Raw genomic sequence first — 24143 nt, 5'->3', positions numbered from 1 at the left:
CAAGATGCTGTAATAAAGACTGGGTAGTGGGGCTGCCGGTCAAATTCTGGTAACCACGTTAGCTTTTGAGAATGCAAATCAGGAATGTCAGAGGCTGTTGCGTCCTTTAAAAGCTGCTGGAAACTTACAAATAGAAGATTTTATTAGAGCCTGTGCAGGAGTGGGAGGGGCTGCTTACAACGCTCGCTCAGTTGTTTGCTGGAGCTTTATCTAAGGCATTCATGGGAAAAAAGGGAGTTTGCTTCTAATGTGGAAAGACCGGTCATTTTAAAAAGGAGTGCCGTAAGTTTTCTAATAGGAGTGACTCCTCTAAAGTAGAAATAAAAAGCTTCCTACTGAGCCCTGTCGTCGTTGCGGCAGAGGACGACACTGGACTAATGAATGTCACTCTAAGGTAGATAAAAACGGTAACTCTCTCATTTCTAAATCGGGAAACTTGCAGAGGGGCCCTTCAGCTTGGGGCCCCCACAACAATACAAGCCCTTTTCAATTGCAATTTCCAGTCAGCTCAGGGGTTCAGCATCAGCAGACCAGTCAGCCAATGTTAACCCCCAATTTTCATTAGCTCAGCTTTTCTCTGCTACTTCCGGTAGCGCCGCTACCGATGTGGCGATTTTACAAGCTATTGAACTTACCCCAGAAATGGGAGTTGTTAAATTATCCACAGGTGTTTTTGGGCCATTACCTTCACATACTGTTGGATTGCTTATAGGACAAAGTAGTAGCATTTTACAAGGTTTACAAGTTCATTTGGGTGTTATAGATTCTGATTATAAAGGGGAAATTCAAATTATGGCCCAAGCTCATAAACCTATATCTCTGAAAAAGGGGCAGTGAATTGCACAACTCCTTGTATTGCCCTATTTTCAGTTTCCTTCACGGAGGCAAGAAAGAATTGGAGGTTTTGGAAGCACAGGTAAACATAATTTTTGAGAAACTTTAGTAACTCAACAAAAACCTTTGTTTCCCCTTGAAGTGGAAGGAAAATTTTTCAGGGCTTGGTCGACACTGGAGCTGACGTTTCTATTATTGCCTCTGATCAATGACCTTTACAGTGACCTAAACGGCCTGTTGCTGTCTCTCTTACAAGATTAGGTTCTGCCTCTGAGGTGTATCAAAATTCTCAATCCTTAAATTGCCAAGGGCCAGATGGTCAAGTGGCCCAAGTTCAGTTTTATATTGTTCCTATTGCCCTAAATTTATGGGGGCGAGATTTATTGCAACAATTTGGAGCTTTTGTGTCTATTCCTCATATTTCTAATTCTGCCAAGAATATGATGTTCCGCATGGGCTACAATCCTCTTGAAAAATCTTTAAACATGTAGCCACTGTTCAACAGCCTCAAGCCCTTCCCTTGAAATGGAAAACTAATATTCCTGTGTGGGTTGAGCAGTGGCCTTTAACACGTGAGAAGCTTGAGGCCTTGGAAAACTTGGTTCAGGAACAATTGTCCTTAGGTCATATAGAGCCTAATACTTCTCCATGGAATTCCCCTGTCTTTGTGTAAAAAAAAAATAAAAATAAATAAATAAATAAATAAATAAATAAATAAATAAATAAAATAAAAATAAAAATAAAACAAAAACAAACAAACAAACAAATAAAAAATAAAAACGGTAAATGGAGACTATTAACAGATCTTCGTGCTATCAATGCATGTATTCAACCCATGGGATCCTTACAACCTGGCCTTCCTAACCCTTCTATGATTCCTCAAGATTGGTTGCTTATGGTTATTGATTTAAAAGATTGTTTTTTCTCTATTCCTTTGGATCAAAACGATTGTGAACGTTTTGCCTTTTCTGTCCCTGTTTTTAATAATTCTCAGCCACTTTCTCGATATCAATGGAAGGTTTTGCCTCAAGGAATGTTAAACAGCCCCACCTTGTGTTAAGAGTTTGTTCATCGAGCTCTGGATCCTGTTCGACAATGTCATCCTTTGTTCTTTTATATCATTATATGGATGACATTCTTCTTGCTGCACCCACTAAAAAAGAACAGCAAGATGCTTTTACATCCTTACAAACGCAACTTTCTTTATACTCACTTAATATTGCCCCAGAAAAATTCAAATAGATTTTCCTATTCAATATTTAGGTTATACGTGGGAGCGCAAATATTCGGCCCCAAAAGATTCAAATTCGACGTGATCATTTAAAAACATTAAATGACTTTCAAAAGCTTTTAGGGGATATTAATTGCATGCGTCCTGTTTTGGGAATACCAACGTATCAATTACAACATCTTTTTTCTATTCTAGAAGGAGATAGTCATTGAACAGCTCACGTCATTTAACTCCTTTAGCTTTACAGGAACTCCAGCTTGTAGAGGAACAACTTCAAAAAGCCCATCTATATTATATCCTTCCCGACGTTCCCCTTCCTTTTGCTTATTTCATACTTTACATTCTCCTACAGGTATGATTCATCAAACAAATCGGCCGTTAGAATGGATTTTTTTGTCCAACAAAACATCTAACGTTTGGCTACTTATATGATCGTTTAGCTGAATTGATCATCAAAGGACGGCATCGCTGTCGACAACTTTGGGGAGGAGACCCTTCCTTCATTATCTCTCAATTCACTCATAGTCAAATTACTTATCTTCTTGCTACTTCTGATTCTTGGCAAGTGCTTGTGCCTCATTTGTCGGACAATTTTCTACCCAATATCCTAAGTCTCCAATTTTTCATTCTTCAGACAGCATTCTGTATTGCCCTTTTCACCCATATCTTTATTTCCTATTCAAGGTCCTACCTTTTTTACTGACGCTAGTAGTAATGGTAAAGCTGGATATTGGAGTGTTCATCAATCTCGAGTTACAGTTTACCCTTATCCCTCGGTGCAACAGAGAGAACTGTTTGCTATTCTCATGGTCTTACTTGATTTCCCTTCCACCAGTTGTAACATTGTTAGTGATTCTCAATACGCCGTCTATGTTACTTCTTATATTTCTCAAGCCACTCTACCTCTTTGTGCTACTTCTTCTCTTCAAAAACTCTTCTCTTTATTGTCTTCTACTTTGAGCCAGCGTCGAGCCTTTATTACACTCATCTTCGTTCTTATTCTCAACTTCCTGGACCATTAGTTCATGGCAATACTCAGATTGATTCACTTTTAATCGGCCACCTACAGGCTGCAGAACAAGAACATGCTCTACATCACACTAATAGTTCTGGTCTTCAGCGACGATTTCATTTAACTCGTAAACAAGCTCGTTCTCTTATTCGAGCTTGTCCTTCTTGTGCTCCTTTGAGCATTCCATCTTTTCATCCCGGAGTTAATCCACGAGGTACTCAAGTTAATCAGATTTGGCAAATGGATGTCACACATGTTCCTTCTTTTGGACGATTAAAGTATGTTCATCATACTATTGATACTTTCTCTCATTTTCAATGGGCAACTCCTTTACCATCTGAAAAAGCTGATTCTGTTATTACTCATCTTTTGGCTTGTTTTGCCGTCATGGGCATTCCTCTAATACTTAAAACTGATAATGCTCCTGCCTATGTTTCTCGTAAATTACAAGTTTTTTTTACAGCAATACAATATTCAACATCTCACTGGTATCCCGGGCAACAGTCAAGGCCAAGCCATCATTGAGCGCGCAAATTTAACCTTGAAAACTCAACTGTTAAAACAAAAGGGGGAAATGAGTCCCCCAGAAATCAGATTTTAAAGGTTTTGTTTACCTTAAATTTTTTGAATCAATGGAGACAATTGCAGGACTCCGCTGCCGTAACTCATCTTTCCTCACCTCCTTCGAAGATAGTCCCCGTCGATAATTTAAAGGTTTGTATCCTAATGAAGAAGGTAAGTATGCACAGGGGCAAGTTCTAAAACAGGGACGGGGTTATGCTCTTATCCTTACAGGGAGTGGACCTGAGTGGTTTCCTACAAGGCGATTGAAACCCTGTTGAAAAGAAACTGGACTCAGCATGCATCTCTTCCTTTGTTGGATGTGTCTCAGTGGAGGACTTATTTCCCTTAGTGAGGCTTTGTATGAATATTGGACTTATATTCCCTTTCCACCCTTGTATCAAGGAGTTGCCTGGGGGGAGGCAGAAGTTAAGGTTTTCACCAATGACACTACTTGGATGCCGTCCCCCTATATGGACAAGGACAACATAGAAGGGAAACGGGAATAATAAACAGCACATACCAATTTGGAGTGGAAGGACTTCCAATTTGCATGGGAAATAGTCCTCATTGTCTCCGGAAATCACATGAAGCTTGGGCTCTTCGCTATATCATAGCCATGTGGCTGCCAATACTGTTATTATTGTAACTAGAAGTTTTCATTATAATCATACTGTATATATTAATGAGACTATTCCTAGTTCCTTACCTTTTTGTCCTATTCCAGAGGTTTCCCCTAATATTGAGTATTGGAGTGGCAACATTGTCGGGGAATTAAGCCCCGGATTTTATTAGAATATAATGGGTTGCAAGTAATTGATTGGAGTGTGCACGGTGATTTTCAAACAAAATTTAGTCACATACCTTTAAGATGGCACGGGTAAATAAAAGTATTGTTGCTGACGGTAATGAAACTTAGTATGGCGTGAAGGAGGCTTGTCGCCACCTATGCTCATCTTAGATACTCTTTACAAGTACAAAGTCATCTTTGGAAGTTATTAGCTGCAGGTGATGCCATTAGTACTTTTGTGGGAAATATGTCCCTTAATCTTTCTAACCCGAATAACCCTTTTCATATTCAATTACGGCGGAATGTCTCCCGATATATTATTGCTTGTGTCCGAAAGCCTTACCTATTGTTAGCAGGACATTTAACATGGGATAATGATACGGGGATTGTTAATTGTAAAGATACGTGTACATTTTTGTCTTGCCTCAATCATTCTTGGTGACACAGTTTTACAGGGGATATTTATATCCTCAGGGCTTGTAAGGAAATTTGGCTACCTGTCAACCTTACGCGACCATGGGGGGCATCACCTCTTGAGACTTATATTTGGACTTCCCTTCAACGGACCCGTCGGGCTCTTGGACTTATAATTGCCTTGGTAATGAGCCTTGTTGCCATTGCCTCCACCGCGGCTGTTGCGGGGCTCGCGTTACATCAAGGCATACAAAATGCTGAATTTGTACAGCAATGGCATGAACAATCTCACCGGTTGTGGCTGCAACAACGAAACATTGACTCCCAACTTGCCGAAAGATTGGACAACGTGAAACAAGCTTTGACATGGCTTGGAGATCAGCTCACTGTCCTCAGTACTCGAATAACATTGCAATGTGATTGGAATTCCACGCAATTTTGCGTAACACCTGTGCCTTTTAATGTTTCTCAGAATTGGACCGAAATCCGAAGATTATTAATAGGCCATAAAAATATTAGTTTGGACATCCAAGAACTCACTCAAAATATTTCTTTAGCATTTCAATAAAAATTACATGTATTGTCCGGAGCAGCTACTATGCAGGAGATGGGTCGATGCCTTGCTGCTCTTAATCCATGGACTCAGATGAAAACATGGATTTCTACAATCTCTGGAAATATATTGCTTTGGGTGCTTGGATTGAGTCTATTTCTCCTAATAATCCGATGTTCCCTCCGTCGCATCCAAAAACAAAAAAAAAAAACCAGGAACAAGTATGGGCTGCCTTTCTAAGATTGAGGCAAAACAAAAAAGGGGGGAATGCAGGGGCCATTGAAAATAATATGCTGAGAATAGATAGGGCTCAAGGACAGTGTCTCTAGCTAGTTGCACTTTCAATGAACTCCAGTAGTCAAGGATACTATCTCTAGTTGAACTTTTAATGAACTCTAGTAGGCGCCAAGAAGGCAGACAAAATAAGAAAGAACTTAGAAACAAAGAACTAAGCAGTAGGTTATATCTGGGTGCAAAAAGTTATTTTGTATTATGTCATTTTTGCTGACGTGGGATTAATGGGGTATAAATAAAGTGAGGCGGAGGCTTTAGGCGCGGCCGCCATGTTCTCTGTTTGTCTTTGTCTTTTGTGTCTGTGTCTGTTCATTCTCCACTACCCCCGGCACGGGCCCCAACACTAGACTTCACCATTATGCAATATATCCATGTAACAAAACTACTTCCTCCTAAATTATAAATATTAAAACAAAAACACAAACACCTCTTTTGTTCACCTGACCTCCATAAGCCACTCTTCTAACTGTAGACTATAGTGTCATTTTAGATCTCCTGGCATTAGTATCAGTTCAGAACCTATGTACAATATTCTCCAAAACTTCTGATTATTTTTCCCTAATTCTTCCATGCCAAAGATTGACATTATATGTTGTTGGGCATGTGGTGGACCCATTCTTCCCTTCATTCAAGGGGTGTGAGTCTGTAAACTGGCTCAAGTCTGGGAATTGATTGAAGGGCCATGACTCTGTTTTATGTTACACGCTAGAATTTTGATCAATTGACCTAGGACTCCTCTGCTTATACAGATTTAGTAAGAATATAATGGACTTATTATCTGTCTCACTACTAGAACATGCTTAACTAACCAATGTCATAGGTCTGGCTGATAGGTCTGTATAAGCCAGATTATTCTGATTGCTGCTTTGACTCTTCTGCTTACCTAGTTTTGTCAGTTAAGTGCTGTCACTTGGCCCCTGCCACTTGGGAATCCAATTATTTCTATTAATTTATTTTTTTAGTTCAATGGTATCAATCCTTGTAATTTCTGACCTACAGAGAAAAGTGATCTTCAAAGATGATAGGGTTCCCAGAAAAATTTATTTCTCATAATTGTGGCTAAGAATTGTTTCCAGTACCCTCGCAAGGTGGGGGAGAAGGTCTTAAATGATAAATATGCCTAAGAATTTGGATTCTTTCCTCTACAGTAGGTCAAGGCAGGACTGGAATTTCAACTTCATTTAGTGTAGGACACCTTTTCGTCTATGTTTTTCTAAACTTTTTTAGAGTTTTTTCTGACACACTGAGCTGCAACACTAAATCCAGACTCTCTCCTTTGTGGGCTTATATCATACATTTAGCCTGTTTCAGGTTTGTTTTTCTTCCACGATTATCCATACTTTTAATATCCATTGTCATGCATATTCCCTGGATTTATGTCTAGATAAATTAGAAAAAAAAAACCATGACCTGATGAGACTTGAGTCTAGTTATAGGTCTAGAAGCAAAGAAGGGTGGTGTGGTGGGTCCTAACAATGATCATCAGTGTCTTACTTCTGCTTCTTCTCAGACCTTAATTGTATTTTATTTCCATGCATATAATCTCTTGCTCACAGGTACCCAGATATCTGCAGTAACCCAGCAATTCATTTGTGCAATAGCTTTCACCACTGCTTTAAGCATTTTCCAACCTACAGTTTACACTATACTGAATTCCAGTCAGTATTCCAAGTCAGAAAAGACAAACCAGTTCCTCAGACTGTCCCCCAGAGAGGCTAGAACTTTACAAGTAAGTTCCATTCATATTCTTTCATTCCAATGGAGGAACAAATAATATGATGGAATCTTTCAGACACTCAGTGCTGTGTCAGAGAGGCAGTAGGACAAGGACAAGCAGAAATAACATGAAATTTTCTAGCATTTTGAGTGTAGTTTTTTGGGTTTTTGTTTTGTTTTGTTTGTTTGTTGGCATTTCCATGGTTGCTTCTTAGCTTGTTTCTAGAGTTCTCACAAAACTGCTTTGTTCTATATATTGTGGGGTATTTTTTGTTTGTTTGTTTGTTTGTTTGTGTTTCCATGGGGCAATGAGGGCCTAGAGCTTTCTGGTCTGCCATCTTGCTGATGTCACTCTTCAGTAGTATCTCCTCTTCTCATCATGCTTGTCTATTTTTATATCTTTCTTTTATAAGGTTGTGGTTCACCTTGAAACTATTCTAGGAGCCTCAGTTCAACATGTTAAACTGAAGAAAATGAAGTACTCTCTTCAGTTGTGGATCACAATGATGTCAGCAAAGGGACATGATGGGAAGGTATGTTTGCCTCTTCCTTTCCTTACTTTATTCTTTGTGTAAACATTTATTGAGCTTCTATTGTGGGCCATATGTTAGAGGTGTAGGTAAAAGAAACTCCTGAAAAAATAAGTAAAATATTAAAATATTTAAAGAAAGCACAGTTTGGTGAATGCTTTGCTAGCATAAGCATATATGATTGTGTGATCACAGAGAGTGTGCCCATTCCTATATGGAAGTCAGTGAAGACTTCTTGATGGAGGAGTTGCAGTCTCCCAAATCTTGAATGATTTGGAAACCTTAGCCAGGTAGAGAAGAGATAAAGATTATGCCAGGCAGAGGGGAAACCACAGCACGAACAAGGATATAGGGGAATGATGTATGTTGTGTGCTGGGTACTGAGAACATGTAAGTTTCAATAAAGCATAAAGTGATTAGGTAACTTCAGTTGTCAAGTTCCAGACTGATACAGGTACTTGTGAAAGAAGCTTTCCTTATGCCAGGTTTTTTCAGGCTTGCTGAAGACTTTAAATATGAACACTTTGAGAAATATAAGATAAATTCAACATTCTGGAGAATTTAACTTTTGTGAATATAGGAATGTTTTCTACCAATGGGAATATTTGTGTTAGAGCATGACACATCCAAATTTGAAGTGCAGGCTACCTCCTAGTTTTGTTATCTTGGGCAAGTTACTTAGCTATTCTGCAGTTTACTCATACATAAAATTAAGCTATTGATACCCATATTACAGATTAATTTTGTGGATTAACAATATTTTTATAAGGTATCTCACATAGAGTAGCCCTTCCATAAGGCAAAACTCACACGAGCCCCTCTACCTTAAAAAAAAGTTACTTTTTAAATGTTTTAAATAGCCAGTTTTCTTGTAGAAACACTTTGGAAATCTCTCAGAACAAAACGTTTATAAAAATTCACAAGGTGAGGATGTTTGGCTCTGAGATGAAAGTTTATAATCAGAACTTAAATCAAAACTAAAGCTGAAATCAAAAGCAAAAAATTTATTTTGAGTTCACTTCCAGAAGACACTGTCTTGTAATTTGGATAAACTGTTAACATACATGCTGACTGTCAAAACTGGTCCTGTAATTACAAATCTGGAAAAAAAAGAGAAGGGAAAAATCTGTTCTCCTCTTACTTTGAATCATGATGCCAGATTTAGAGCTGGTGGTCATAACTACTTTACCATGTTGCTCATTAATAATCACTTAAAATAGGTAGAAAAGAGATGTGGCCATTTTCTAAACGTACTTTTTTATGTTAATGTAGCTCTTTTTATTACAGACCTAATTTAAAATTTTAAATTTTGTGACTATATAATAGTTGTATGTATTTATGGGGTATAGGAGATGTTTTGACACATACATACAATGTGTAATTATGAAATCAGTGTAACTGGAGTATCTGTCAGTTTAAACATTTATTATTTCTTTGTGTTGTAACATTCCAATTCCACTCTCTTAGTTGTTTTATAATATACAACAAAGTACTTTAAACTGTAGTCACCCAATTGTACTATCAAATACTGGACCTTATTCCTTCTCTTTTTATACTCAATAATCATCCCGACTTCTCTTGCAGTTTCTTGTGCATTTGCACTATAACATTTATTTCTTTTTATACTATCTCTTAAAAATGATTATAGTTATTATCATAGTCATATCTTCAAAAACAAAATTCAACACTCAATAAAAGTAAATTCAAAAATAAGAAGAATCCCCTATTCCCCTGGTTGCTCAGAAATCAGTGTATAGATGCAGAAAGCCTAAAAAAGAAATGTACTATAACACCCTCAAATTAAAACAATAATTCTTTAACAATAGACTCTGAGCAAAAGAAATCTTCACAATGCCAGATAAGGAAATCAAAATATTGACTTTAAAGAGTCTTAGTAAAATTAAATTGATTTTTTTTCTTTTTTTTTGTGACAGAGTCTCACTCTGTTGCCTAGGCTAGACTGCAGTGGTACAATCTTGGCTAATTGCAACCTCTGCTTCCCTTGTTTAAGTGATTCTCCTGCCTCAAACTACTGAGCAGCTGAGGCTACAAGCACACACCACTACACTTGGCTAATTTTTGTATTTTTAGTGGAGATGGGGTTTCACCATTTTGGCCAGGCTAATCTCAAACTCTGACCTCAGGTGATCCAATCACACTGGCCCCCTAAAGTGCTGGGATTACAGGCATGAGCCACCACACCTGGCTCTTAAATGGAAATTTGTAAAGCAATACAAAGAAATTAGAATATCAATTTAGACTGTTAATATGAAATTTACTAAGAGGATAGATTTTCTTTAAAAAAAAGTAATATAACAGACATTTTGGAACTTATAATTTCATTGAAGGGATTACAAAACATTCCAAAGACCAAGCAGAAGGAAGACTCTCAAAATGTGAAGACACATCTTTTGAAGTAATCCAGTCAAACAAAAATAAAGGCAAATGAACAAAGCCCTTAAGATGAGTATGCAAAAATAACAATACTTACAATTTGTTGGTATTACTGGCGTAGAAAGATTTTTAAAAAGTTTAGAAATCCTATTTAAGAAAATTATTTATGGAAGCATCTCAAGTATAGCAAGAGATTTAGACATCCAGATACAGTAGTCCCAACAATCCCAAGGCAAATACATTGCAAAAAGGCATATTAAATCAGAATACCTAAAGTCAATATAAAAGAAAGACTTTTATGATCAGCAAGAAAAATGCATCTAGTCACCTATGAAAGAACCCCATCAGACTAAGAATGAGCTTCTTAGCAGAAACTTCACAGGTCAGAAGAAAATGGAATGGGATTTACAAATTGTTGAAAGAAAAAAATACAAATAAAAATTTTATATCCAGCATGATTAACCTTCATAAATGAAGGAGAAATAAAGTCTTTTCCAGACAAGCAATTGTTGAGGGAATTTATCACCACTAGACCAGACCTAAAACAAATGCTCAAAAATGTCCTTGACATGGAAATAAAAGGTATATGTTCATGATTATGATAGCTCATTAACATATAAAACTCAATGGTCTTATAAAACAATCACACAAAGGAGGAAGAAAAGTCAAATTGTTAACACAATGAAACTTCACCAAACCATAAAGACAGAGAAAAAGAAACAAACAATGTATAAAACAACTAGAAAAGATTTAGTGACCTTACAGAAAATAACCTCATATATAATATTAACCTGACCTCAAATGGATTAAATACTCTACTAAAGAGAGATAGATTGACAGAAAATATAATAAACATGATCCATCTAAATGCTGCTTCCAAGAAACTCACTTTCTCTGTAAATACATACATAGACTGAGAGGAAAGGATTGAAAAAAGATATTTTATGGAAGTAGAAACCAAAAGAGAGTAGGAGTAGCTATATCTATACTAGATATAACAGATATTAAATTAAATGTTAAAAAACAAATTAAGTCATTGCATAATGATAAAAGGATTAATTCAACAGGAGGATATAACATTACTCAGTATATATGCACTCAATACTGGAGCACCCAGATTCATAAAACAAATGTTACTATATCTAACAAGAGAGGTGGAGAATAATACAATAATAGTGTGGGACTTCAACAGCCCACTCACAGATTAGACGTCATTAAGATGGGAAATCAACAAAGAAATATTGAACTCATTGGACTTTACGTGCAATAGACCTAACACACTTTGACCGAAAAATCTACTCAACAACTTTGAAATGTACAATTTTTTCACATAAGCACATGGAACATTCTCCAACATAGACCATGTATGACCTCGTATAGACCTTGTATTTTAGGCCACAAAACGAGTCTCAGTGAATTTTTTAACATTAAAAACATATCAAGAATCTTCTCAGGCCACGCTTGAATAAAACTGAATATCACTACCTTTGGGAACTTTGGAAACTATACAAATACGTGGAAATCAAACATGTTTCTTAATGATTATTGTGTCAATGAAGAAATTAAGGTGGACATTAAAACAATTTTTGAAACAAATGAAAAGGAAAACACAACACATCAAATTCTGTCGGATACAGAAAAAGTAGTTCCAAGAGTCCAAGAGGGATGTTCATAGCATTAAATGCCTATGCTATAAAAGTAGGAACATTACAAATTAACAACCTAATGATGGACTGCCAAGAACTAGAAACGCAGAACAAACTAAACCAAAACTTGGCAGAAGAGAATGAGTAAAAAAAAAAAAAAAATCCTAGTAGAACTAAATAAAATAGAGGCCAAAAAGTAAAGGTAAAAATACAAAAAGGTCACTGAAACAAGAAGCTTTGGTTCTTAAGAAAGATAAGCAAAATAATCCACTCTCCAGATTAATCATGAAAAAAAGAGATTACAACAAAATCAGAAATGAAAAAAGAGAGATTACAACAAAACCAGAAATGCAAAAGAAGACATTATAAATGACATCACAAAAATACAAAGATTCTTAAAAATCATTATTAAGAGCTCTACTTCCACAAACAAGAAAACCTAGAGGAAATAAATAAATTAATTTCTGGAAACATGCAACCTCCCAAGTTTGAATCAGGAAGGAATAGAAAACCTGAGCAGACCTATAATGAATAGCAACATTGAATCACTAATAAATAATTTTTAACAAAGTAATTTCAGAACTAAATGGACTTGCAGCTGAATTATTCCATACACACAAAGAAGAATAAACAATTCTGTTGAAATTGTTCCAAAAGTTAAAAGAGGAGAGAATTCTTCATAACTCATTCCATGACACCACTATCACCCTGATACCAAAACCAAACAAAAACACAACAACCACAGAAAATCTATAGATCAGTATTCCTGAAGGGCATAGATGCAAAAATCCTCAGAAAATACTAGAAAGCCAAATTCAAAAGCATATCAAAAGATAATATTCCATAAACAAATGGTTTTATATTAGGAATATAAGGATGGTTTAACATACACAAATCAATACAGGTGATATATTACATAAACAGAAATAAAAAACATATAATTATCTCAATAGATGCAGGAAAAGCATTTAATAAAATTTAGAAACTTTTTATTATAAACAGTCTCAACAATCTAGTCATAAAATGAACATATCTCAGTGTAATAAAGGCCACATACAACAAACCCAAATCTAACATCACACTGAATGGAGAAAAGTTGAAGGCATTTCCTCTAAGAACTAGAACAAGACAAGGATGCCCACTTTCACCACTCCTATTCAACATAGTACTGAAAGTCCCAGCCAGAGCAATCTGGCAAAGAAAGAAATAAAAGATATCCAAATTGGAAAAGAGGAAGTCAAAATTTTTCCTGTTATCTGATTATATAATCTTATATCTAGAAAAACCTAAAGACTCCAAAAAAAAAAAATTCAGTAAAGTTTCAGGATACAAAATCCATGTATAAAAATAAGTAGCATTTTTATATGTGAAAATTTGATTGTTGTATGTAGAACAATGAAAGGGGTGCCTGTCTTTCACCATATACAAAAATCGACTCAAGATGTATAAAATCTTTCATCATATACAAAAATCAATTCAAGATCTCAGCTACCAATAACAGTGTAGCTGAGAATAAAATCAAGAATGCAATTCCGTTTGCAATAGCTATGAAAAATAAATTAAGTAGAACTCCTTGTTAATTAACAAGAAGATGAAATATATATAATGTATATATAGTATTTATTATTGATGTATATTATTTATGTTTATATTTATATTATATTATATATTATATAATTATATTATAATTAAATATGTTACACTATATTAATATATTTAAAAAATATAATTAATATAATTATATTTAAAAAATATAATTATATAATTATATTTAAAAAATATAATTATATAATTATATTTATATTATTTGTATGATATATAGATATATTATGTGATATAATAATAAATATATATTATATATAATAATATATAGATATATATATTTTTAGTTTTACTGATATATATATCAGTAAATACATTAACTCTGTAATTGCTGTAATACTGTAATATATATATGAGTAAAACTAAACAATTTGATGAAAGAAAAAGTAGATGACACAAATAAATGGAGAAACATCCATGCTGGTGGATTGGAGAATTACTGTAAAGAAAATTACCATATGAATCTAAGCAATCTCCAGATTCAATACTATTCCTAACATCAGTGTCATTTTTTCAAAGAATTTGAAAACACTCATAATTTATGTGGAACCAAAATAGACCCTGAATCGCCAGAGCCCCAATAGTTTTAAGCAAAAAGAAAAAAGCTGAATGCATCACATTACCTGCCTTCAAACTACACTACAAGGTATAGTAACTAAGATATCATGGTGCCGCTATTAAAAAATAGGCCGGGCACGGTGACTCACACCTGTAATCCCAGAACTTTGGGAGTCCGAGGTGGGTGGATCATCTGAGGTCAGGAGTTCGAGACCACCCTGAGAAGCATGGTGAAACCCGTTTCCACTAAAATACAAAAAATTAGCCAGGCCCTACTACAGGTGTGGTGGTGCACACCTGTAGTACCAGCTACTCAGGAAGCTGAGGCAGGAGAATCGCTTGAACCCGGGAGGTGGGTTGCAATGGGCTGAGATCGTTCCGTTGCACATAGGCACATAAACCAAGAAATAGGATAGAGAACCCAGAAACAGAGCCACATATTGACAGCCAATATGACATTGAAAAAGTTGAGAACATACAGTGGGGAGCGGATACACCGTTCAATAATTGGTGCTGTGAAAATTCGATTGTTGTATATAGAGCAATGAAAGTGGACCCCTGTCTTTCACCATATACAAAAATCAACTCAAGATGTATTAAATTCTTAAATATATGACCTGACAATATAAAAACAGTAGAATAAAATCTAGTGGAAGCTCCTGTGAACATTGGTCCAGCAAAGAATTTAGAACTGAAACCTCAAAAACACAGATAACAGAAAAAAAAAATTGGCATATAGGGCTTAAACTAAAAATCCCTGTATAGTGAAATAAATAATGCAGAGAGTGAACAAACAACCTGTGGAATGGGAGAAAATATTTGCAAGCTATGAATTTGACAGTGAATAATATCCAAAATTTACGAGGAGCCCAGAAAAACTCAGTAACAACAGAAACCCCAAATAATCCCATTGAAAAGTGGGTAAAGAACATGAATAGACATTTTTCAAAAGAAGGCATACAAATGGCTAACAAGCAAGTGAAAAACTGCTCAACAATCACTAATCATCAGAGAAATGCAAAATTAAAACCACAATGAGATTTTTTTTTCTTACACCAGAGTGGCTACTATTAAAGTGACAATGTCAGTTGTTGGCAGTGATGTGGAGAAAATGAAATTCTTACACACTTTTGGTGAAAATGTAAATTAGACCAACCCCTGCTGAAAACAGTATAGAGATTTCTCAAAGAACTAAAATATAACTACTGTTCAATCCAGCAGTTTCACTACTGGGTATCTTTTGAAGGAAAGTAAATCATATCAAAAAGGCACTGAACTTTATGTTTACTAGAGGACTACTCACAATAGCAAAATTATAAAATCCACTGAAGTGTTCATCAACAGATGATTGCATAAAGAAAATGTGGTATTTATGCAAAAGAACATACATTCAGTCATAAAAAAATAATAAAATCTTGTCATTTGCAACAACCTGGATGGAACTGGAGGCCATTATCTTACATTAAATAAGCCAGACACAGAAAGACAAGAACAGCATGTTCTAAATAATTGTGTACACATGAATGTAGCATGCACAGTAATAATCATTGCAGACTCAGAAGGGTGAGGTGTTTGGGAGGAGACTGGATTATGAGAAATTATTTAATGGGTACAATATACTTCATTCAGGTGATAGATACCCTGAATCTCTGACTACACCATTATGCAATTTATACATGTAACAAAATTACTTGTGTACCCCATAAGTTTATGCAAACAAAAAATGTTGTAGTTATGAATTTTGATAGATTTGTCTTTTAGTCTTCCTATTAAACACATGTGTGGTTTATACATTGCAATTACAGTGTTAATGCATTTTATGTTGGTCAGAGTATCAAATATTACCAGTGAGTTTTATACTTTCACATGATTTCCTGTTGTTTATTAGTTTCCTTTTCTCAAGATTGAGGAACTTTCTTTAGCATTTTTCTGTAAGACAAGTCTGGTGGTTATGAAGTCCCACAGATTTTCTCTATCTGAAAGCATATTTACTTCTCCTTCATGGTTGATGTATAATTTTGTTTGATATAATAATCTAGGTTGGAAGGTTTTGTTTCTTCAGCACGTTGAGTATGTCTTCTCACTTTCTCCTTGACCTCTAAGGTTTCCACTGAGAAACCTGCTGCCATATATTTTAGAGCATCTTTATTTGTTACTTGCAACATTTTTTGCTGCTTTTAGCATCCTTTCTTTATCCTTGATCTTTGAGAGTTTGATAAATATATTCCTTGAGGTAGTCTTATTTGGGATGAACCTTCTTGGTGTTTTGTGACCTTCTTTTACATGGGTAGTCTTGTTTTTCTCTAGGTTTGTAAGTTTATGGTTATTATTTCCTTGAATACATTTTTTACCCTCATCTCTTTCTCTACATCGTCTTTAAGACCAATAACCCTTAGATTTACCTTTTTGAGACTATTTTCTAGATACTGTAGGTGTGTTACATTCTCCGTTCTTCTTTTTTCTCTTCTGATGGTGTAATTTCTTTTGTGTTATTTGTGTAAATGTAAGGAGTACAGTTTTGTTACATGAATATATTGCTTAGTGGTGAAGTCTGGACTTTCAGTGTAACCATCACCCAGATAATGTACATCATATCCATTAAGTAATTTCTCATTTCTCACCACTTTTAACCCTCCAACTCTTCCAATCAGATGTTTATTATTTCACTATGTATGCACATTATTTAGTTCCCACTCATATCTGAGGACATGCAGTATTCGAGTTCCTGTTTTTCAGTTATTTCCCTCAAGATACTGGCCTGTAGGCCATACACGTTGCTGAAAAATACATGATTTCTTTCTTTTTTGACTAAATATTATTCCATTGAATAATTTTTAATGCAACCTGTCTTGTTTTTATACTTTAAGTTTAGGGTACATGTGCACAGCATGCAGGTTTGTTACATATGTATACATGTGCCATGTTGGTGTGCTGCACCCGTTAACTTGTCATTTACATTAGATATATATCCTAATGCTATCCCTCCCCCATTCCCCCACCCCATGACAGTCACTGGTGTATGATGTTCCCCACTCTGTGTCCAAGTACTCTCATTGTTTAATTCTCACCTATGAGTGAGAACATGTGGTGTTTGGTTTTCTCCCCCTGGGATAATCTACTCAGAATGATGGTTTCTAGCTTCATCCATGTCCCTACAAAGGACATTAACTCATCCTTTTTTATGGCTGCATAGTATTCCATTCTGTATATGTGCCAAATTTTCTTAATCCAGTCTATCATTAATGGACATTTGGGTTGGTTCCAAGTCTTTGCTATTGTGAATGGTGCAGCAATAAACGTAAGTGTGCATGTGTCTTTACAGTAGCATGATTTATAATAATTTGGGTATATGCCCAGAAGTGGGATGGCTGAGTCAAATGGTATTTCTGGTTCTGACCCTTGAGGAATCGCCACACTGTCTTCCACAATGGTTGAACTAGTTTTACAGTCCCACCAACAGTGTAAAAGCGTTCCTATTTCTCCACATCCTCTACAGCACCTGTTTCCTGACTTTGTAATGATGGCCATTCTAACTGGCATGAGATGGTATCTCATTGTGGTTTTGATTTGCATTTCTCTGATGGCCAGTGATGATGAGCATTTTTTTCATGTGTCTGTTGGCTGCATAAATGTCTACTTTTGAGAAGTGCCTATTCATATCCTTTGCCCACTTTTAGATGGGGTTGTTTGATTTTTTTCTTGTAAATTTGTTCTTTGTGATTCTGGATATTAGCCCTTTGTCAGATGGGTAGATTGTAAAAATTTCTCCCATTCTGTAGGTGGCCTGTTCACTCTGATGGTAGTTTCTTTCTCTGTGCAGAAACTCTTTAGTTTGATTGGATCCTCTTTGTCAATTTTGCCTTTTGTTGCCATTGCTTTTGGTGTTTTAGTCATGAAGTCCTTGCTCATGCCTATGTCTTGAATGGTATTGCCTAGGTTTCCTTCTAGGGTTTTTATGGTTTAAGGTCTAACATTTAAATCTTTAATTCATCTTGATTTGATTTTTGTATAAGGTGTAAGGAAGGGATTCAATTTCAGCTTTCTATATATGACTAGGCAGTTTTCCCAGCACCATGTATTAAATAGGGAATCTGTTTCCCATTTTTTGTTTTTGTCAGGTTTGTCAAAGATCACATGGTTGTAGATTTGCGGTATTTCCGAGGGCTCTATTCTGTTCCATTGGTCTACATCTCTGTTTTTGTAACAGTACCATGCTGTTTTGGTTACTGTTGTCTTGTAGTATAGTTTGAAGTCAGGTAGCATGATGCCTCCAGCTTTGTTCTTTGGACTTAGCATTGTCTTTTCAATGTGGGCTCTTTTTGGTTCCATATGAACTTTAAAGTAGTTTTTTTCTTTTTCCAATTCTGTGAAGAAATTCATTGGTAACTTCATGGGGATGTCATTGAATCTATAAATTATCTTGGGCAGTATTTTCACGATATTGTTTCTTCCTGTCCATGATCATGGAATGTTCTTCCATTTGTTTGTGTCCTCTTTTATTTCATTGAGAGGTGGTTTGTAGTTCTCCTTGAAGAGGTCCTTCAAATCCCCTGTAAGCTGGATTCCTAGGTATTTTATTCTCTTTGAAACAATTGTGAATGGGTGTTCACACATGATTTGGCTGTCTGTTTGTCTGTTATTGTTGTATAGGAATGCTTGTGATTTTTGCGTATTGATTTTGTATACTGAGACTTTACTGAAGTTGCTTATCAGCTTAAGGAGATTTTGGGCAGAGATGATGGGGTTTTCTAAATATACCATCATGTCATCTGCAAACAGGGACAATTTGACTGCCTCTTTTCCTATTGAATACCCTTTATTCTTTCTCCTGCCTGATTGCCCTGGCCAGAACTTCCAACACTATGGTGAATAGGAGTAGTGAGAGAGGGCATCCCTGTCTTCTGCCAGTTTTCCAGGGAATGCATCCAGTTTTTTCCCATTCAGTATTATATTGGCTGTGGGTTTGTCATAAATAGCTCTTCTTATTTTGAGATACGTCCCATCAATACCTAGTTTACTGAGAGTTTTTAGCATGAAGTGCTGTTGAATTTTGTCAAAGGGCTTTTCTGCATCTATTGAGATAATCATGTGGTTTTTGTCTTTGGTTCTCTTTATATGCTGGATTACGTTTTTTGATTTGCATATGTTGAAACAGCCTTGCATTCCAGGGATGAAGCCAACTTCATCGTGGTAGATAAGTTTTTCGTTGTGCTCCTGGATTCAGTTTGCCAGTATTTTATTGAGGATTTTGGCATTGATGTTCATCAGGGATATTGGTCTAAAATTCTCTTTTTTTGTTGTGTCTCTGCCAAGCTTTGGTTTCAGGATGATGTTGGCCTCATAAAATGAGTTTGGGAGGATTCCCTCTTTTTCTATTGATTGGAATAGTTTCAGAAGGAATGGTACCAGCTCCTCCTTGTACCTCTGGTAGAATTTAGCTGTGAATCCATCTGGTCCTGGAGTTTTTTTGGTTAATAGGCTATTAATTATTGCCTCATTTTCAGAACCTGTTATTGGTCTCTTCAAGGATTCAACTTCTTCCTGGTTTAGTCTTGGGAGAGTGTATGTGTCCAGGAATGTATCCATTTCTTCTAGATTTTCTAGTTTTTTTGTGTAGAGGAGTTTGTAGTATTCTCTGATGGTAGTTTGTATTTCTGTGGGATTTGTGGTGATATCTCCTTTATCATTTTTTATTGTGCCTATTTGATTCTTGTCTCTTTTCTTCTTTATTAGTCTTGCTAGTGGCATATCAATTTTGTTGATCTTTTCAAAAAACCAACTCCTGGATTCATTGATTTTTTTGAAGGGCTTTTTATGTCTCTATTTCCTTCAGTTCTGCTCTGATCTTAGTTATTTCTTGCCTTCTGCTAGCTTTTGAATGTGTTTGCTCTCCCTTCTCTAGTTCTTTTAATTGTGATGTTAGATTGTCAATTTTAGATCTTTCCTGCTTTCTCTTATGGGCATTTAGTGCTCTAAATCTCCCTCTACACACTGCTTTAAATGTGTCCCAGAGATTCTGGTATACTGTGTCTTTGTTCCCATTGGTTTCAAAGAACATCTTTATTTCTGTCTTCATTTCTTTAAGTACTTAGTAGTCATTCTGGATCATATTGTTCAGTTTCCATGTAGTTGAGCTCTTTTGAGTGAGTTTCTTAATCCTCAGTTCTAATTTGATTGCACTGTGGTTGGAGAGACAGTTTGTTATAATTTCTGTTCTTTTACATTTGCTGAGGAGTGCCTTACTTCCCACTATATGGTCAATTTTGGAATAAGCATGATGTGGTGCTGAGAAGTATGTAAATTCTGTTGATTTGGGGTGGAGAGTTCTGTAGATGTCTATTAGGTCCGCTTGGTGCAGAGATGAGTTCAATTCCTGGATATCCTTCTTAACTTTCTGTCTTGTTAATCGGTCTTATATTGACAGTGAGGTGTTAAAGTCTCCCATTATATTGTCTGGGAGTCTAAGTCTCTTTGTAGGTCTCTCAGGACTTGCTTTATGGATCTGGGTGCTCCTGTATTGGGTGCATATATATTTAGGATACTTAGCTCTCCTTGTTGAATTGATCCCTTTACCTTTATGTAATGTCCTTCTTTGTCTCTTTTGATCTTTGCTGGTTTAAAGTCTGTTTTATCAGAGACTAGGATTGCAACCCCTGCTTTTTTTTGTTCTCCATTTCCTTGGTATATCTTCCTCCATCCCTTTATTTTGAGCCTATGTATGTCTCTGCATGTGAGATCGGTCTCCTGAATACAGCACACTGATGGGTCTTGAGTGTTTATCCAAATTTCCTGTCTGTGTCTTTTAATTGAAGCATTTAGCCCATTTACATTTAAGGTTAATGTTGTTCTGTGTGAATTTGATCCTGTCATTATGATGTTAGCTGGTTATTTTGCTCATTAGTTGATGCAGTTTCATGCTAGAATTGATGGTCTTTACAATTTCGCATGTTTTTGCTGTGGCTGGTACCGGTTGTTCCTTTCCATGTTTAGTGCTTCCTTCAGGAGCTTTTGTAAGGCAGGCCTGGTGGTGACAAAATCTCTTGGCATTTGTTTGTCTGTAAAGGATTTTATTTCTCCTTCACTTATGAAGCTTAGTTTGGCTGGATATGAAACTCTGTGTTGAAAATTCTTTTCTTTAAGAATGTTGATTATTGGCCCCCATTCTCTTCTGACTTGTAGAGTTTCTGCCAAGAGATATGCTCTTAGTCTGATGGGCTTCGCTTTGTGGGTAACCCAACCTTTCTCTCTGGCTGCCCTTAACATATTTTCCTTCATTTCAACTTTGTTGAATCTGACAATTATGTGTCTTGGAGTTGCTCTTCTCAAGGAGTGTCTTTGTGGCATTCTCTGTATTTCCTTAATTTGAATGTTGACCTGCCTCACTAGGTTTGGGAAGTTCTCCTGGAGAATATTCTGAGGAGTGTTTTCCAACTTGGTTGCATTCTCCCCATCACTTTCAGGTACACCAGTCAGATGTAGATTTGGTTTTTTCACATAGTCCCATATTTCTTGGAGGCTTTGTTTGTCTCTTTTTATTTTTTTTCACTAAACTTCTCTTCTCACTTTATTTCATTCATTTCATCTTCAATCACTGATACCCTTTCTTCCACTTGATCAAATCAGCTACTGAAGCTTGTGCATGCATCATGTAGTTCTTGTGCCATGGTTTTCAGCTCCATCAGGTCATTTAAGGACCTCTCTACACTATTTATTCTAGTTGTCCATTCATCTAATCTTTTTTCAAGGCTTTTGTGTTATTTGCAATCTGTTCGAACATCCTCCTTTAGCTTGGAGAAGTTTGTTATTACCAATGATCTGAAGCCTTCTTCTCTCAACTAGTCAAAATCATTCTCCGTCAATCTTTGTTCCGTTGCTGGCGAGGAGCTGTGTTCCTTTGGAGGAGAAGAGGTGCTCTGGTTTTTAGAATTTTCAGCTTTTCTGCTCTGGTTTCTCCCCATCTGTGCTTTTATCTACCTTTGGTCTTTGATGATTGTGATGTACAGATGTGGTTTTGGTGTGGATGTCCTTTCTGTTTATTAGTTTTCCTTCCAACAGTCAGGACCCTCAGTTGCAGGTCTGTTGGAGTTTGCTGGAGGTCCACTGCAGACCCTGTTTGCCTGGGTATCAGCAGCAGAGGCTGCAGAACAGGAAATATTGCAGAATGGCAGATGTTGCTGCCTGATCCTTCCTTTGGAAGCTTTGTCTCAGAGGGGCACCTGGCTGCATGAGGTGTCAGTCAGCCCCTACTGGGAGGTGTCTCCCAGTTAGGCTACTCAGGTTCTGAGACCCACTTGAGGAGGCAGTCTGTCCATTCCCAGATCTCAAACTCCATGCTGGGAGAATCACTACTCTCTTCAAAGCTGTCAGACAGGACGTTTATGTTTGCAGAAGTTTCTGCTGCCTTTTGTTCAGCTATGCCCTGCCCCAGAGGTGGAGTCTACAGAGGCAGGCAGGCCTCCTTGAGCTGTGGTGGGCTCTACCCAGTTTGAGCTTACAGGCTGCTTTGTTTACCTACTCAAGCCTCAGCAATGGTGGGCGCCTCTCCCCCAGTATCACTGCCACCTTGCAGTTTGATCTCAGACTGCTGTGCTAGCAGTGAGTGAGGTTCTGTGGGTGTGGGACCCTCCAAGAGAGGTGCAGGATGAAATCTCCTGTTGTGCCATTTGCTAAGGCTGTGGATAAGCACAGTATTGGGGGGCAGTGTCCTGAATTTTCAGGTACCATCTGTCATGGCTTCCCTTGGCTAGGAAAGGGAATTCCCTGACCCCTGTGCTTCCTGGGTAAGGCGATGACCCCCTCCCCCACTCCATGGACTGCACCCACTGTCTGACAAGCCACAGTGAGATGAACCTGGTACCTCAGTTGGAAATGCAAAAATCACCTGTCTTCTGTGTCGCTCATGCTGGGAGCTGCAGACTGGAGCTGTTCCTATTCAGCCATCTTGGAACCTCGAGCCTACAACCTATCTTCCAGCTTACTAATTACTTTTTCTATTTGATTAATAATGCATTTGAGAGATCCTCATGCATTTTCAGTTTGTCAACTGAATTTTTCTTCTTTTTAAATTTGAATCTTTAAAAAATGTATCTGACAAAATTTGGAATTCTTTCTCTGCATTGTCTTTAAGTTCACTAAGCTTCCTCAAGACACCTATTTTCAATTCTCTACCTGACAATTCACATATCTCTGTCACTCCTGCATTGGCCACTGATGCCTTATTTAGTTCATTTGGTTAGGTTATGTTTTCCTGGATGTTTTTGATGCTTGTGGACATTTATTAATGTCTTAACATTGAAGAGTTAGGTGTTTTTTTCTATGTTCACAGTTTGTGCTTGGTTTAGCCCATCCTTATTGAAAAGACTTTCCATGTATTCAAAGAGGATTGAGTGTTGTCCTGTAAGTGTGTTTTCATGGAATCCATAACAGCACTAGGTGGCATCTTAAGCTCAGGAATGCTGTGACTCTTGCCAACTCCTAGAGGCACTGCTTTGGTGGTGTTGAGTAATGTAAGGGAAAGTTTCCTGGGTCACCAGGTAAAGTACTTCACTCTCTTCTCTCTCTTTCCCCCAATATGAAGGAGTCTGTTTTTATGCTGAGTTGTCTAGAATTGGGAAAGGGGTGACATGTGTACTCCTGTGGCCACTACAGCTGGGAAAGTGCTAGATTAAACATTAAGCTAGCACAGTACTGGGTCTCATCCAAGGCTCATGGCAACTACTGCCAGACTAATTTTTATAGGAGACTCAAGTGCTCTTCAGTCTGAAGATGGGGAATCCTCCTGGTACTGGGTTCTTCCCTTCAGTACAGTCAATTCCCTTCTGACTAGAGTGGGTCTAGAAAGACCATTCAGGAGCTAAGGCCTGTTATTGGGGGCTTCAGGGATCTCCTTGTTGCTTCATTTTACTATAGCTAAGCTGGTACCCAAGTTGCAAGGCAAAATCCTCTGTACTCTTCCCACTCCTTTCCCAAAGCCACAGAAGTTTCTTCACCAGCTACATTGCCTGGAGT

The 24143-nt window shown here is 36.9% G+C and overlaps 1 protein-coding gene across 4 annotated transcripts in view; it reads left to right on the top strand.

The window, feature by feature from the left end:
* FAAH2 (fatty acid amide hydrolase 2) overlaps positions 1-24143 on the top strand; it is a 242356-nt gene that overhangs the window by 176055 nt on the left and 42158 nt on the right. For all 4 annotated transcript variants that reach the window (XM_033201025.1, XM_033201024.1, XM_033201023.1 and 1 more), the window contains one exon: positions 7819-7938. In XM_033201025.1, coding sequence (XP_033056916.1) covers positions 7819-7938 — 120 coding nt within the window. The remainder of the gene's footprint in view (positions 1-7818; positions 7939-24143) is intronic.

The sequence above is a fragment of the Trachypithecus francoisi genome, unplaced genomic scaffold, assembly GCF_009764315.1.
Source record: "Trachypithecus francoisi isolate TF-2019V2 unplaced genomic scaffold, Tfra_2.0 Lachesis_group6, whole genome shotgun sequence".
NCBI lineage: Eukaryota > Metazoa > Chordata > Mammalia > Primates > Cercopithecidae > Trachypithecus > Trachypithecus francoisi.
The sequence above is the reverse complement of the archived record's forward strand: the minus strand, read 5'-3'. Positions and strand labels throughout refer to the sequence as shown.